Below are 16,189 nucleotides of genomic sequence, written 5' to 3' on the forward strand. Positions count from 1 at the left end.
CAGTATATCAAAACATGACTGGTTACAATCTGTACTACAGTATATCAAAACATGACTGGTTACAATCTGTACTACAGTATATCAAAACATGACTGGTTACAATCTGTACTACAGTATATCAAAACATGACTGGTTACTACAGTATATCTGTACTACAGTATATCAAAACATGACTGGTTACAATCTGTACTACAGTATATCAAAACATGACTGGTTACAATCTGTACTACAGTATATCAAAACATGACTGGTTACAATCTGTACTACAGTATATCAAAACATGACTGGTTACAATCTGTACTACAGTATATCAAAACATGACTGGTTACAATCTGTACTACAGTATATCAAAACATGACTGGTTACAATCTGTACTACAGTATATCAAAACATGACTGGTTACAATCTGTACTACAGTATATCAAAACATTATGTACCACTGCATGCATGGCCTTGTCCCCTCTTCTCTCACAAACATGAATGTTTTTCACATTGTGAGGTGAAAGTGAGATTTTCACACATTAAGGTTTTTCACGTGTGAAACTCCATATCCGAGGGGGGTAAGTGTTCAAATACTATTTTATCTACAGTATATAGTATATCTTAATGCAATATTGAGGCCTTTACTGTTGGGCTGGGAGGGATTGTGTCTGATATTTCTAGATCTGTACCAGAGCAGAGTGTGTTCTGCAATCATGTACCAAACAAACTATCCTAACTGTCAGGGAGTATTTAAAAAACCCTTCCATCCCCACAGTCTGGTAAACACTGTACAGTATATATGCTCAACATACTTCACGGAAGATTACAATTTGAGATCATCTATTTTTATAAGGCAGCTGACAGTAAAAGTTCATGTAATTCACATAGCTTATTTATTACAATTTTGACAGAGAGAGAAAATGCTTGATGTGTCCTGAGGTGAGCTATTATCTACATGAGAGAGAACCTCTAAATGACACTAAAATAAAGTAGACATGACACCTCGATGATAAAAGCCAAAGGCATCATTGGATTTAAGGAATCTGAAAGGATTGAGTTAAGAAAGAAAAAAGAAAAATCGTACTCTGCCATCCTGGAAACGTTTTATAAAACATGTGGGTTTATATTTTATATATTAATGTGAGACATTTTATATTGATTATGCAAGAGAGAGGGAGTCCTTAAATATTGGTTATGACACTTTCAACCTACGGTTCTATAGTGTATCTGTGTGAGCCCTTCTGCTCAATGCCTACTAAAGCAGCTAGAAATCCCTTTCACCATGACATGCCTTGCACAGGTATAATGATTAGAGTACTGGCACCCTAGGCTCCCATAGGGCAAGAGAGATAATGGCAAACGCCCTGAACAGCCTGACAACCATGGGAACCATAACATGGATAGATAAGACCCTTTGGTGCCTGGGGATGGAGGGCTTCAGGAGGCCTCCAGGAAACACACCTACTGCCACAGGGGTAAAAACAGTAAGGAAGGGTCATGCATGTGACCTGAGTATGTATTGCAATGTATTACCTGTTCATACAGTATATAAACATACCTTGGTAAACAAAGTGGAAACCCCTGGCGGAAGGACCGTTCTTTGCAGTAAATCGCACCATAATTTGGTTTGAAGTCGCCAGGGGCAAGGTCTCTCCTGCAAAAAAAGGATGAATATATATCTTTCTTTTTTTTTTTAAACACACACAATATGCAGACTCACAGTGTTAACCCTATGAAGACAACAGTGGCCTTTCTTGAGATTCCCGACCCTTCTTGTGTGCTATACAGAACAAAACCTCAGCTGAATGATGAATTGCTTCTTATAAATATACTCTCTCCCATTCAAAATCTTGCTGGGTAAATAGCATGATGTTGGCAGTTGAACTTTTAAGTACGGTCTATAGAGTCGAGGACTCTCTTAATAATAAGAGGAAGAACAAAGTCTTATCAATAATGACAATGTTGGACAAGCAAACAACTTTGTATAGGCTACACATTTGTAGGCCTGAGTCTTGTAAAACGTAATCAGCTGTGACAATGAAAACATGGTAGGATGTGTCTTCTTGATGGCGTGAACTTATTGAAAGCCATGACATTTGAACGCCTATAATTAGGTAGAGTAGCTTATTGTGGATGTGGCTAATGTAGGTTGCTAATCAGCCTCCATTAAGGTGAACACAGCCAATGCATTATGATCTAATGTATCATTATAATTCAAATGTCACCATGAATAGACAGGGAAAACACATCAAGTTACTTGTTGATAGAAAATCTAAATTACCAGTGCAAAGGAATAGTGTACAGAAAATATTAGTATACACGTCTTGGACAAATGTCAGAGGTAATTAATGTGTTATCTAATTCAGTATAACCTTTCCATTTTAATTTTATATAGCACATCACATACTGCATTACTGAATGGTGAAATCCAAAGACAAAAGTCAAAGACCATCATCTCCCTTGGGAATATATTGTTGCACTGCAGAATAACACAAATCTGAATAGTACAAGGTCCCATACAAACAGTTTATATCCAACAGCCTTAATCAATCCTCAGAAGAATGTAAAGTTGAGGCTGATTTCTGTTCTGAAATGTAATTACCTTCCCCTGTTAATACCAGCGATAAATCGGATGAGGACAGGTGTTGAATTTTTCGTATTTTATTAGGTGGCTTTAAATAATACAAAAATACTGAGAGAGTGGCCTAAGGACTGGGAGCAACATCGACTCAATCGCAAAGTGGTAGGCCACACAAGCTCTCTCTGAAGCCATCTAGGGGTAAGAACAGTGTAGACGGTAACAGTAGCCTAAGGACTGAAACCATGGATACTCGTGATCATTGAAGCATTGCTTATTTCTGATATGGCATGGACATCATGTCGCAATATGGATGTTATGTCGCAATATGGACGCTATGTCACAATGTTAGTTACTGAAATGAAAACATTTTGAATGAGACAGTAACCAAGTGCAAACAGCAGTTATTAATACAGGGATCATGCTGAGACCTTTTTGTAATACCACCTCTTGTCTTCCCCAACAACATTTGCATGTGTGGTTTTCCATCGGTTTTGTTCATTTAAAGGCTACAAACAACGGAAAGAATGGAAAGCTATTACGTACCAGAATGAGACCCAGCAAGGGAGCTTAGCAGCCTGGCATTCTGATTGGCCCCATCAAATAGTTCCACTGAGTCATTCATTGCCGTCTGAAAGTAGGCAAACTGCCCAAACACCACTGAGGAGACAAAATGGGGACATCATATAGGTTACCTCAGTATGAAAAACGTGGCTCCAAAACAATCCTATCTGCAAATGGTAAACTGAGAGTTTAAAATGGCAAAATGGAACTTGGAATCTTGTCAACAATGACACAAGGCTAGCGTGCTAACTACCCAGGTCTCAGGGTGGGTGATGTCACCACACAACAGGCTAACCAACAATGTTTACCTTGCAATTTCACATCTGCTACACCAGTTCATGCATGATAAATACGCACTGAGGCACAGATAAATACCTTATAGAATTAGATATGTTTTGGTTGTGTCATCACGGCCGAATATCACGCACAATTGAGAAAGCATAACTTGTATGGGGTCAGACAAGAACCAGGGATGACTCTAACATACCTTGATCCATGATTCAGCACTTCATGACTGAACTATGCTTTGTATAAGCCTAGATAGGAGGAGACTATCTTAAGATACATACTTTCCACAATGATAATATCTGAAAATGATGGTAAATCCTCCATTGGACTGTAGGCTGCTAAATCAGAGGTATAACACTAGTCAGATTAAGTCTAAGTGCTGCTTTAATAATGTTGCAGTTGATTAACCCTTCTCCCGAGTGGCGCAGTGGTCTAAGACACTGCATCTCAGCGCAAGAGGCACAGCCGGCTGTGATTGGGAGTCCCATAGGGCGGCGCACAATTAGCTCAGCGTCGTCCGGGTTTGGCCGGGGTAGGTCGTCATTGTAAATAAGAATTTGTTCTTAAAAGTGACTTGCCTAGTTAGATAAAGGTTAAATTAAATAAAAAACCTTACCAAATTCTCCAGAGACAGTAATGTAGTAGGAGCACGTTTGACCAGTGGTGTAGTTCTGGGGAAAGTTAGGAGAGAGTACCACGCCTTCAGACCCAGCATAATGACCACCACAAGGAGCTGAAAGACACACCAGAAACCATCTCCCTGTTACTTCATTCCCAGAAACAATAATCATGAAAGGACAAGCACCATGTATACACATGGGAGAAAGGTCAGTGCCCTAGTTGCGAGCTGTTATGTTGGAACAAAGATGTGCTGTGCGTTCTCTTAACATCTGGACCGTCATTCAACGTTCATAGCAGCTCAATGATAATTGTTCAAAACAACTCAATCCACAACTTGTTTTGTTACATAGGCCTAAGTCAATAACATTGGTGAAATGGGGCATTTGACTGAAGAAAAAAAAAGTTACATGTTTTTTTACTTGCTTTTAGTCCCTCTGAAAGGAACCGGTACAACCTGTTAAATGATGTCTCCTGGGACCTTTTTCAGCAACCATACTACCAAAAAAGTGTTTATCAGAGGCATAACATATAGATTTTAACTCACTATACAAAATATCAACACAGTTTCAGACAAACATTAAAGGTTAATCCACCAGGTCTGCTCCTTCATGCCCACATGATTAAGATTCTATATATCTTTGTGTTTATGTTGCCCTTAAGCATGTGTACAGTAAGTCCTTAATATGGCCTGCAATGTGTCCAGAGGTGAAATATACTGATTTCAATGGCTCCATGGACACACGTGGCTTCACTCGAAGGACATAGCATGAGGGCCATGCATGAAGGGTGAAATAAAATAATTCATTGTACCCACCTTTAAATTTAAGGTCAATGAAAACAGAACACAAAGGAGGAAATCTGTCAATGTCAAGATTCTATTATCATACTGTACATGGGTCCCTGGGACTAGTAGTGTACTGCCCTACTAACTACTTTGAGAAACTCTGAATAAATACTGGCAAAAGGAGAGAAAATGACTGAACACACAACATTAGGGGGGAGTGAGCTCTGATCCCCTCTTGTTCTCCCTGACCCTAAATCCCTAGTTAACCCTTCTTCTCATCTCCTTTTTTATTAAGTATTATTATTTGCTTTACACCTTTCAGAAAATATCAATGCCCCAATCACTTGATACCCTCCTGTGTTCTTCCTGCACCTGCCTTGTTCTTTCCATCCCCTTGGTCCTTGCTACAATGATCATCGATTGAGATTCCTGCCACGTCTCAAGCACCCTAAGACTCCCTGAGCTCACTCCACCAGGTCTCCTCCTTCATGCTCACAATACCTTGTGGAGCTTATAAACCTGGTGTCAGGATGCAGCCCCGGCTCATGGTCCTCTGCTTATCAAACTCCTTCCCCATACCTTTGATCACATCACCCTCACCTCATACTTCCTATGGGAAGACAGAGTTTCTGCTGTAAAAAATGTTTTGTATCTGGGTCTTCCCAGCATAAAACTAGAAATTTCACACCCATGGAGCGAGAGATTTAGTTAAAGGTCCAATGCAGCCATTTTTATCTCAATATCAAATCATTTCTTGGTAACAATGAAAGGGATAGTTTGGGATTTTGGCAATATGTCTACTTCCCCAGAGTCAGATCAACTCGTGGATAACATTTTTATGTCTCTGTGTCCGGTATGAAAGAAGTTAGAGGTCGTTTTGTGAGGCAATGCTAAGTAGCGTTAGCACAATGACTGGAAATCTATGGGTATCTGCTGGCAGTCATTGCGACTTTCAGTCATTGCCCTGGAAGTCCCTCAAAGAACTACACTGGACTCTATGCAAACTGGGAACCACATATCCTGAGGCCGCATTTATTCTAACTGGGGATTTAAACAAAGCAAATTTGAGAAAAAACGCTACAGAAGTTCTACCAACACATTGACTGCAGCACTCGCTCTGAGAAAACAGACCATTGCTACTCAGCTTTTCGAAATGCTTAAAAGGCCCTCCCCCACCCTCACTTCAGCAAATCTGATCACGATTCCATTTTGCTGCCTATAGGCAGAAACCAAAACAGGAAGTACCCGTGCTAAGGACTATTCAACGCTGGTCTGACCAATCAGAATCCATGCTTCAAGATTGTTTTGATCCCGCAGATTGGGATATGTTCCTGGTAGCCTAAAATTATAACATCGACAAATACATGGATACAGTGACTGAGTTTATTAGGAAGTGTACAGGAGATATTGTACCCACTGTGATTATTAAAACCTACCTAAACCAGAAACCGTGGATAGAGGGCAGCATTTGCCCAAAATTGAAAGTGTGAACCACCGTATTTAACCATGGCAAGGTGTGACGTAGAAGTCCGTCACTGGCCGCGGGCAGCATTTGGTTCTTTAACACACACACATATTCATCACTCCTCCCTGCGCCATTATAAGATAAGTTAACAATGTGGGTCGACACACAAATTAACTTCTGTCTTGGTGCATGCATTTTATACTTATCAATGTTGTGGATGAGCGCATTGTTTGTTTGTTCTGTTTCTCTCTCTCCATCTCTGTAGCTTCCGGGTAAGCTGGAAAAGGACCCGAGCTAAGGGAATTGGGTTGGCTTTATAGTGCCTGTCCCAAATGGCTCATTAATGCATATGGGCGTATTGAAAGATATTGTCAGTAGTGATGTAATGTTGTAAATGTTATGTTGTGATATTGTTTAAAACCGTGTTGCAATGTATATCCTTTAGTATGTTTAGTTCATGGAAAATGTAGGTTTGTATTTTTAATTTATTAATTAACCAGGGTTAATTGTTCTGAGGGGAGGGGCTAGCCCTACAAAGGAGCCTCTCTTTCAGTCATGGTGAAAGGTTATTTTGGATTGAGCTGTGGATGGGGCAGCATTGTTTTTAAGCTGTCCCATAAGGTAGACCAGTACTGTTGTTTTTGTTCGAATTCACTTGTAAATAAACACCTTTGCACAGAATAACTTTGCGGTTCCGCCATCTTTTATTTTGATAGAGGTTAGGTTATCCAGTTTAGCCTTCTGGCCTACTCTACGTGACATATGGTGGCAGTGGTGGGATGGCGTACCGCAAATCAGTGAATTCCAACAAGAGAGGTAAAGGAATGCGTACAGGATTGCGTTCTCAGCAACAGCATCAACAGTCAGAAAAGGTACCTGAAGTTGAACCGGGGTGGAATACCATGGAATCGTCTGGTGAAGAAGAGTCAAGTATGAGAAACTAGGAGCCCGACCGCGGGGCCAAAGACAACCAGAACTGGGTGAGCTGCTGACTGAAGGAGCAGTTGGGGGACCAGAACCACACCCAACCATGGTAACCCTTTTTCAGCAACTTTTCACCTGCCTTGAGAGGAGGGACGAAGACCTCAAGCAGGAGTTACGTGGCCTACGCCAATCTATCCTCACAGCTCCCCACCAGGCGGAACTCGTCAGTGAGAGCCCAAGATTGGTCTTCCAACACCAGGACGACAAAGGCTCGATGCAGCGGGGACTTCAACTCCACAGCAGGCACCCCAAGCAGTAATGAGGCCAGCACCAGGAGACCAGTCCAGCAGTGTTAACGTCCATCTTCCAGCATTCCTGAGGAAGGAGCCAAAGATGCCCTCATACCAGCAGGGGGAGGACATTGAAAACTACCTGCTGAGGTTTGAGCGCATGGCTAAGACGTGGCAGTGGCCTGAGGTAGAGTGGGCCTGCAGGCTTGTCCCATTGCTCACGGGCAAGGCCTTAGAGGCTTACACAGCAATGGATGAGGGGCTGTCCAATGTCTACAAGGGCTTGAAGGAAGCGCTGCTGGTGAAGTTTGTTTTTAAGCTGTCCCATAAGGTAGACGTTGATGGCAGTACTGTTGTTTTTTGTTCCGGAATTCACTTGTAAATAAACACCTTTGCACAGAATAACTTTTGCGGTTCCGCCATCTTTTTATTTTGATAGAGGTTAGGTTATCCAGTTTAGCCTTCTGGCCTACTCTACGTGACACAAGGTGACTTGGAATATGGCCGTATACCAACAGTATAGTTATTCACTTCGTAAGGCAATCAAACAGATAAACGTCAGTATAGAGACAGTAGAGTAGTAGTTCAACAGCTCATACACAAGACATATGTGGCAGGGTCCACAGACTATCACGGACTACAAAGGGCATCCCTAACCGTGTCCTCAGAGCATGCGCAGACCAGCTGGCTGGAGTGTTTACAGACATATTCAATCTCTCCCTATCCCAGTCTGCTGTCACCACTTGCTTCAAGATATCCACCACTATTCCTGTACCCAAGAAAGCAAAGGTAGCTGAACTAAATGACTATCGCCCCGTAGCACTCACTTCTGTCATCATGAAGTGCTTTTAGAGGCTAGTTAAGGATCATATCACCTCTACCTTACCTGACACCCTAGACACACATTTGCTTACCACCCCAATAGATCCACAGACGATGCAATCACCATCGCACAAGGTCATATTCCATCTGGACAAGAGGAATGCTTATGTAAGAATGGCTATAGCTCAGCATTCAACACCATATTACTCTCCAAGATCATCATTAAGCTCGGGCCCTGGTTCTAAACCCCGCCCTGTGCAACTGGGTTCTGGACTTCTTAACGGGCCACCCCCAGGTGGTGAAGGTAGGAAACAGCACCTCCACTTCACTGATCCTCAACACAGGGGCCCCACAAGGGTGTGTGCTCGGCCCCCTCCTGTACTACCTGTTCACCCATGACTGCGTGGCCATGGACACCTCCAATTCAATCATCAAGTTTGCAAGCGACACAACAGTAGTAGTTCTGATTACCAACAATGACGAGCCTACAGAGAGGAGGTGAGGGCCCTGGGAGTGTGTTGCAAGGAAAATAACATCTCACTCAATGTCGACAAAACAAAGGAGCTGATCATGGACTTCAGGAAACAGCAGAGGGAGCAGCCCCTATCCACATTGACGGGACCGCAGTGGAGCAGGTGGAAAGCTTCAAGTTCCTCGGCATAGACATCACTGATAATCTGAAATGGTCCACCCACACAGACAGTGTGGTGAAGAAGGCACAAGAAATTTGAGGCTGAATAAATTTGTCGTGGCACCTTAAACCCTCACAAACTTTTACAGATGCACAATTGAGAGCATTCTGTCAGGCTGTATCACCGACTGGTACGGCAACTGCCCCGCCCGCAACCACAGGGCTCTTTAGAGGGTGGTGTGGTCTGACTAATGCAGCATTGGGGGCAAACTACCTACAGCACCCAATGTCACAACAACCACCCAGGCCACTGCCTGTACACCTCGTTATCATCCAGAAGGCAAGGTCAGAACAGGTGCATAAATGCTGGGACTGAGAGACTGAAAAACAGCATCTATCTCAAGGCCATCAGACTGTTTAATAGCCATCACTAGGCGGCTTCCACCCGGTTATGTAACCCTGCACCCTAGAGGCTGCTGCCCCATATACATAGACTTGAAATCACTGGCTACTTTAATAATGGAACACTAGCCACTTTAATAATGTTAACATATTTTTGCTTTACTTATCTCATGTATATACTGTATTCTATTCTACTGTATTTAGTCTATGCCACTCTGACATTGCTCATCCTAATATCTATATATTCCTTAATTCCATTCTTTTACTTTTAAGGTTGTGTGCATTGTTGTGAATTGTTAGATACTACTGCACTGTTGGAGCTAGAAACACAAGCATTTCGCTACACCAGCAATAACATCTGCTAAACATGTGTATGTGAAAAATACAATTAGATTTATATATAAACACAGGGAAATCGTGTTTTTTACTACACTGGGACTTTAACACAGATCCTGTCAGTAATTTGTAAAGAAAGGGGAATTGCTATCTGATAATTGTTTAACTGTTGGCACTGTAAGCAGTGTCATTTCAGGCAAAATGTACTTTCTCTTTTAGGTAACAAATGCTGGATCACTCACTCACTCACTCACTGTTTATCATAACAAATATTGGATTTCATTATTTAGTCTTTCAAAACAGGTTATGTAACAATCTTCATTATACATGAAAAAATCTGGGAAATGACATAACCCACAAAAAACTGAACATCTCAAAGATCAGGGATAACCATTTCCCTGTTAGTCTACACCTGTTGTTTACGACCAGCCAGGGAGCATTTCACTGTTAGTCTACACCTGTTGTTTATGAAACATTTCCCTGTTAGTCTACACCTGTTGTTTATGAAGCATTTCCCTGTTAGTCTACACCTGTTGTTTATGAAGCATTTCCCTGTTAGTCTACACCTGTTGTTTATGAAGCATTTCCCTGTTAGTCTACACCTGTTGTTTATGAAGCATTTCCCTGTTAGTCTACACCTGTTGTTTATGAAGCATTTCCCTGTTAGTCTACACCTGTTGTTTATGAAGCATGTGACAGATAACATTTGACTTAGGGTCAATCTACTCAGCATACATCCAACTGTGGGTTACCATGGTTATACTGAAAACTACAATTGAATATTAAATATGCTGTTGAGATAACTGGTTACTTGAGCATTGGTCAGCCAGTATGAATTATGATGATAGTAGTTTTAAATTTTTACCATCATGACTAGGTGAGAGTTACAGACAATGACAAGCTTCCAGAAGCCATGACCTGTTTATTAGATTTTCCGTGCAATATATGGAAATATTCTACATTTAAATAGATGCTCTTATCCAGAATGACTTACAGGAGCAATTAGGGTTAAGTACCTCGCTCCAAGGAACATTGACAGAATTTTCAACAAGTCTGCTCTGGGATTTGAACTAGCAACCTTTCGATTACTGGCGCAATGCTCTTAACTGGTCGGCTACCCGACACGCCAATGAATAGAAATATGGACAAAAACAAAGACAATAAAAACGAACAAATTAAATGACACTAGACAATATGCTCAAATCAACACCGTATAAAACGCCAGCCACTGTAGCGACGTGCCAAGTTAGTCAGACCTTATTTCTAATAATAATTGTATGTGGGAATGTACATACTTTAGCTATTTAAGGACATTCAAACATAGCTTCATGTTTATGCATACAGTAATCGAACAGACGCCACAAGCCGCTTAAACCTAACAGACCGTACAATGTTGGCTGCAGTGACATGTGCCTGATATGAATGCATCTCTACACCAATGTAAGCAAGTGTGATTTCCCTTCACTAGTATCATGGAAACAGACGTGTCTTCCACCTGACCTCAACGTCTCATCTAGAGGAGTCAGCCGTGAAAAAACATCCATGTAATACCGCAGGAGAGATAATGTGAGAAAGAGAGAGGGAGCCAGATAGAGGAAGAATGAAAGCATGCATGACACAGGATGAGAGAGAGAAAGAGAGAGAGAATGAGAAAGAGAGGAGGAAGGAAGTTCAGATGGGGATACAGAGGACCATAGTGAGGATATTGAGGACCATAGTGTGGATACAGAGGACCATGGAGTGGATACAGAGGACCATTGAGTGGATACAGAGGACCATAGAGTGGATATTGAGGACCGTAGAGTGGATACAGACGACCGTAGTGTGGATACAGACGACCGTAGAGTGGATATTGAGGACCGTAGAGTGGATACAGACTACTGTAGAGTGGATACAGAGGACTGTAGAGTGGATACAGAGGACCGTAGTGTGGATAAAGACTACTGTAGGGTGGATACAGAGGACCATAGAGTGGATACAGAGGACCATTGAGTGGATACAGAGGACCATCAAGTGGATACAGAGGACCATAGAGTGGATATTGAGGACCGTAGAGTGGATACAGACGACCGTAGTGTGGATACAGACGACCGTAGAGTGGATATTGAGGACCGTAGAGTGGATACAGACTACTGTAGAGTGGATACAGAGGACTGTAGAGTGGATACAGAGGACCGTAGTGTGGATAAAGACTACTGTAGGGTGGATACAGAGGACCATGGAGTGGATACAGAGGACCATTGAGTGGATACAAAGGACCATTGAGTGGATACAGAGGACCATCAAGTGGATACAGAGGACCATAGAGTGGATATTGAGGACCGTAGAGTGGATACAGAGGACCGTAGTGTAGATACAGAGGACCGTAGAGTGGATATTGAGGACCGTAGAGTGGATACAGACTACTGTAGAGTGGATACAGAGGACCGTAGTGTAGATACAGAGGACCGTAGAGTGGATATTGAGGACCGTAGAGTGGATACAGACTACTGTAGGGTGGATACAGAGGACCATAGAGTGGATACAGAGGACCGTAGTGTGGATACAGAGGACCGTAGAGTGGATATTGAGGACCGTAGAGTGGATACAGAGGACCGTAGTGTGGATATTGAGGACCGTAGAGTGGATACAGAGGACCGTAGAGTGGATATTGAGGGCCGTAGAGTGGATACAGAGGACCGTAGTGTGGATATTGAGGACCGTAGAGTGGATATTGAGGACCGCAGAGTGGATATTGAGGACCATAGAGTGGATATTGAGGACCGTAGAGTGGATACAGATGACCGTAGTGTGGATACAGACGACCGTAGAGTGGATATTGAGGACCGTAGAGTGGATACAGACTACTGTAGAGTGGATACAGAGGACCGTAGTGTAGATACAGAGGACCGTAGAGTGGATATTGAGGACCATAGTGTGGATACAGAGGACCGTAGTGTAGATACAGAGGACCGTAGAGTGGATATTGAGGACCGTAGAGTGGATACAGAGGACCATAGTGTGGATACAGAGGACCGTAGTGTAGATACAGAGGACCGTAGAGTGGATACAGAGGACCATAGAGTGGATACAGAGGACCGTAGTGTAGATACAGAGGACCGTAGAGTGGATATTGAGGACCGTAGAGTGGATACAGACTACTGTAGAGTGGATACAGAGGACCGTAGTGTAGATACAGAGGACCGTAGAGTGGATATTGAGGACCGTAGAGTGGATACAGACTACTGTAGAGTGGATACAGAGGACCGTAGTGTAGATACAGAGGACCGTAGAGTGGATACAGAGGACCATAGTGTGGATACAGAGGACCGTAGGGTGGATACAGAGGACCGTAGGGTGGATACAGAGGACCGTAGTGTGGATACAGAGGCCCGTAGTGTAGATACAGAGGACCGTAGAGTGGATATTGAGGACCGTAGAGTGGATACAGACTACTGTAGAGTGGATACAGAGGACCGTAGTGTAGATACAGAGGACCGTAGAGTGGATACAGAGGACCATAGTGTGGATACAGAGGACCGTAGGGTGGATACAGAGGACCGTATAGGGTGGATACAGAGGACCGTATAGGGTGGATACAGAGGACCGTAGGGTGGATACAGAGGACCGTAGGGTGGATAAAGAGGACCGTAGTGTGGATACAGAGGACCGTAGTGTGGATACAGAGGACCGTAGTGTGGATACAGAGGACCGTAGGGTGGATACAGAGGACCGTATAGGGTGGATACAGAGGACCGTATAGGGTGGATACAGAGGACCGTAGGGTGGATACAGAGGACCGTAGGGTGGATAAAGAGGACCGTAGTGTGGATACAGAGGACCGTAGTGTGGATACAGAGGACCGTAGTGTGGATACAGAGGACCGTAGGGTGGATACAGAGGACCGTAGAGTGGATACAGAGGACCGTAGGGTGGATACAGAGGACCGTAGGGTGGATACAGAGGACCGTAGTGTGGATACAGAGGACCGTAGGGTGGATACAGAGGACCGTAGGGTGGATACAGAGGACCGTAGGGTGGATACAGAGGACCGTAGGGTGGATACAGAGGACCGTAGGGTGGATACAGAGGACCGTAGTGTGGATACAGCTATTGCATTGTTATGCCCTCAACACAGAGGAACACAGACATGCATAAATCCAAACAAACTCTAATTCCTCTAGTCTATGCAATTCATCTGGCGCCGGCGCGGCCATGTGTCAACACTACCCGCCTCCGAGGGGCGCCATACCACCATGCTTTAACCCTGTTACACACCTTCTATTTACAGTCATGGAGGATTCCTCATTCAAGAGACAGTATTTTACTGTAGTTACTATGGAAACGAATAAAAGACCTGTTTGGATGAGAGAAGCTGAGAGAAAGAGGGGGGGGAAATCCTTTATTATTTAAAAGGATCTCACCCCTTTCTAATTAGTTTTGTCTGAATGCCCAAGGAAGTGCCTTGGAGTGAATCAGTATTCCAAAAAGCAGCGGAAAATCACAGACCAGTGAAACATTTCAAATGGTTAAAATTTGGTCTTCAGTAGATATACTGTAGTTTTGCACCTGCTATTTTCAGAGGAGACTAAAATATCAAAGATTAGAACATGAAGTAGCTAAATACAGGTGAAGAGAAGGGTTGCTGGTGTTAAATAACGACGGTATCATGGTTTTTGTTCTTGTTTGTTGCATTAATATTCATTGCTGAACATGACAGCAACAATAATAACGCACAACCGACACATTTAAAGTGTTTGCTTTTCTTCTATACTGTACCACTTACCTGTACACACCCACAGATTCTAAAAAAGGGGATTCATTGGGTACAGGAGCGGTTTACACTGAGAAATATTCCCACCCCTCCCCCCACAGTCCTTATTAAATACATAACGATTCCTTTCATTAGCCGAGTGATACTGGGGACATTAGTAATCATTTCCCTCAACCGGCAGCAGAATGAGTTTTAACATTCACAGTGAGTCCTCCCTGTCTCACTGTGACTGATCTGCATATAACCCACGTGGCACTCTGGCGTTTTCACCGTCACTCAAGAGGCCTTGGCTTGCAGGCACAGCCACAGCCTTCAGAAATGGCTCTTTCTTTTGCTCACTTATGAACACAACCAGCAAATAGCTTTGTTCACCTCTTTATCATCAGGCAAAATAAGCTCAATTCAACCACAGACAAGAGGGTTAAATGCTCTTGCTGGAGGGGATTATGTGTGTTCTCACATACTGTAATGTTACGTTCAGGCATGTTAAAAAAGGCTAGGCAACTGATGTACGTTTCCCAGATATCAAACTATAAACTAGAGGCTTACAATGGATTTCCTCAATCAATATGCTGTTTCATCTAGCCAAAATCTGACATTGACCTTGAACAAAAGATTCCAACTATGAAAAATACATAATTTCCCTTCCTTTCATTGATTTATAACGTGTTCTTTAGAACATGGCTTTAGTGTAGCGTATACAAACCTACGATCCTCCTTGAAGGTGACATAAATAACATATTTCTAGGATTAGACATAAACATAACTGACAAACAATACAAGCAAATGAAACATTTGCTTCACATCACCTTGGTTTTCAGAGTGATTTCCAATTGTGCCTGCTGTGTGCTTTTCACTTTCGAAAAAATATAATAATATGGAATTCATATCTCCGATCAAATGTTGTGTGTCATTGAAAGCAGGCTATATACAACTGTTGAGAAAGGTCATAAACCAGAACAAGCAATTTTGCTCACTACTTTCATACATTTTAATCTTATCCAGAGCGACTTACAGGAGCAATTAGGGTTAAGTGCCTTGCTCAAGGGCAACAACATATTTTTCACCAAGTCGGCTCGGGGAATCAAACCAGCAACCTTTCGGTTACTGGCCCAACGCTCTTAACCGCTAGGCTACCATTTTCTTTCAAGCCCAGGGTATCGATCAACAAAGGCCATTGTGCAATTGTGGCATTTGTGAATCAATAACACCATGTCTCACCCTTACAATCCACACACTTCTTCTTTATGGAGTCTAGGGATTAAAAAGCAAGTGCTCGGACATCTATAAACCAATGTTATGGGACCCCACAGAACATAGCCCTTCATTGTCACGGTTAAACAATCTTGATAATGGCAAATTATATTTCAATAAGCTCTTAGCGGAAAGACCTTTTCCCATTGAAATGTATGAAAGATTCAATGAGACAAGAACGTTACTAGAGAACACTAGAATGGAGAAGCAGACAGTGATCCTGAGGTCCTCAGCTGCACTACGAGTTCAAGCTAACTGTGTCCATGACCCAGCCATAACTCTAATTACACAACGCTACTGAATCGTTCCATTCAGAATGACAAATGGAATGTTTAAGCCACATCCATAATGCACAATGGTCAACAAGGGAATGCGGCTCATGGTAATAATTCTCTAGCTCAGCACCAAACTAAAATAAAATAAATAATTAAATGGTTAAGGGCAAACAGCCAAATATACCATCAGTGTGAGCAAATAAATGATCTGGGAGTGACG

The 16,189-nt window shown here is 42.6% G+C and overlaps 1 protein-coding gene across 1 annotated transcript in view; it reads right to left on the reverse strand.

Moving 5' to 3' along the window:
• Positions 1 to 16,189, reverse strand: part of LOC118402753 (CUB and sushi domain-containing protein 1-like) — a 439,121-nt gene that overhangs the window by 78,784 nt on the left and 344,148 nt on the right. Inside the window, exons 31-33 of the mRNA XM_035800963.1 lie at positions 4,029 to 4,145; positions 3,107 to 3,220; positions 1,541 to 1,636 (exon numbers count right to left, since the gene is read on the reverse strand). Coding sequence (XP_035656856.1) covers positions 1,541 to 1,636; positions 3,107 to 3,220; positions 4,029 to 4,145 — 327 coding nt within the window. The remainder of the gene's footprint in view (positions 1 to 1,540; positions 1,637 to 3,106; positions 3,221 to 4,028; positions 4,146 to 16,189) is intronic.

Source organism: Oncorhynchus keta, chromosome 24 (assembly GCF_023373465.1).
Source record: "Oncorhynchus keta strain PuntledgeMale-10-30-2019 chromosome 24, Oket_V2, whole genome shotgun sequence".
NCBI classification, from domain to species: domain Eukaryota; kingdom Metazoa; phylum Chordata; class Actinopteri; order Salmoniformes; family Salmonidae; genus Oncorhynchus; species Oncorhynchus keta.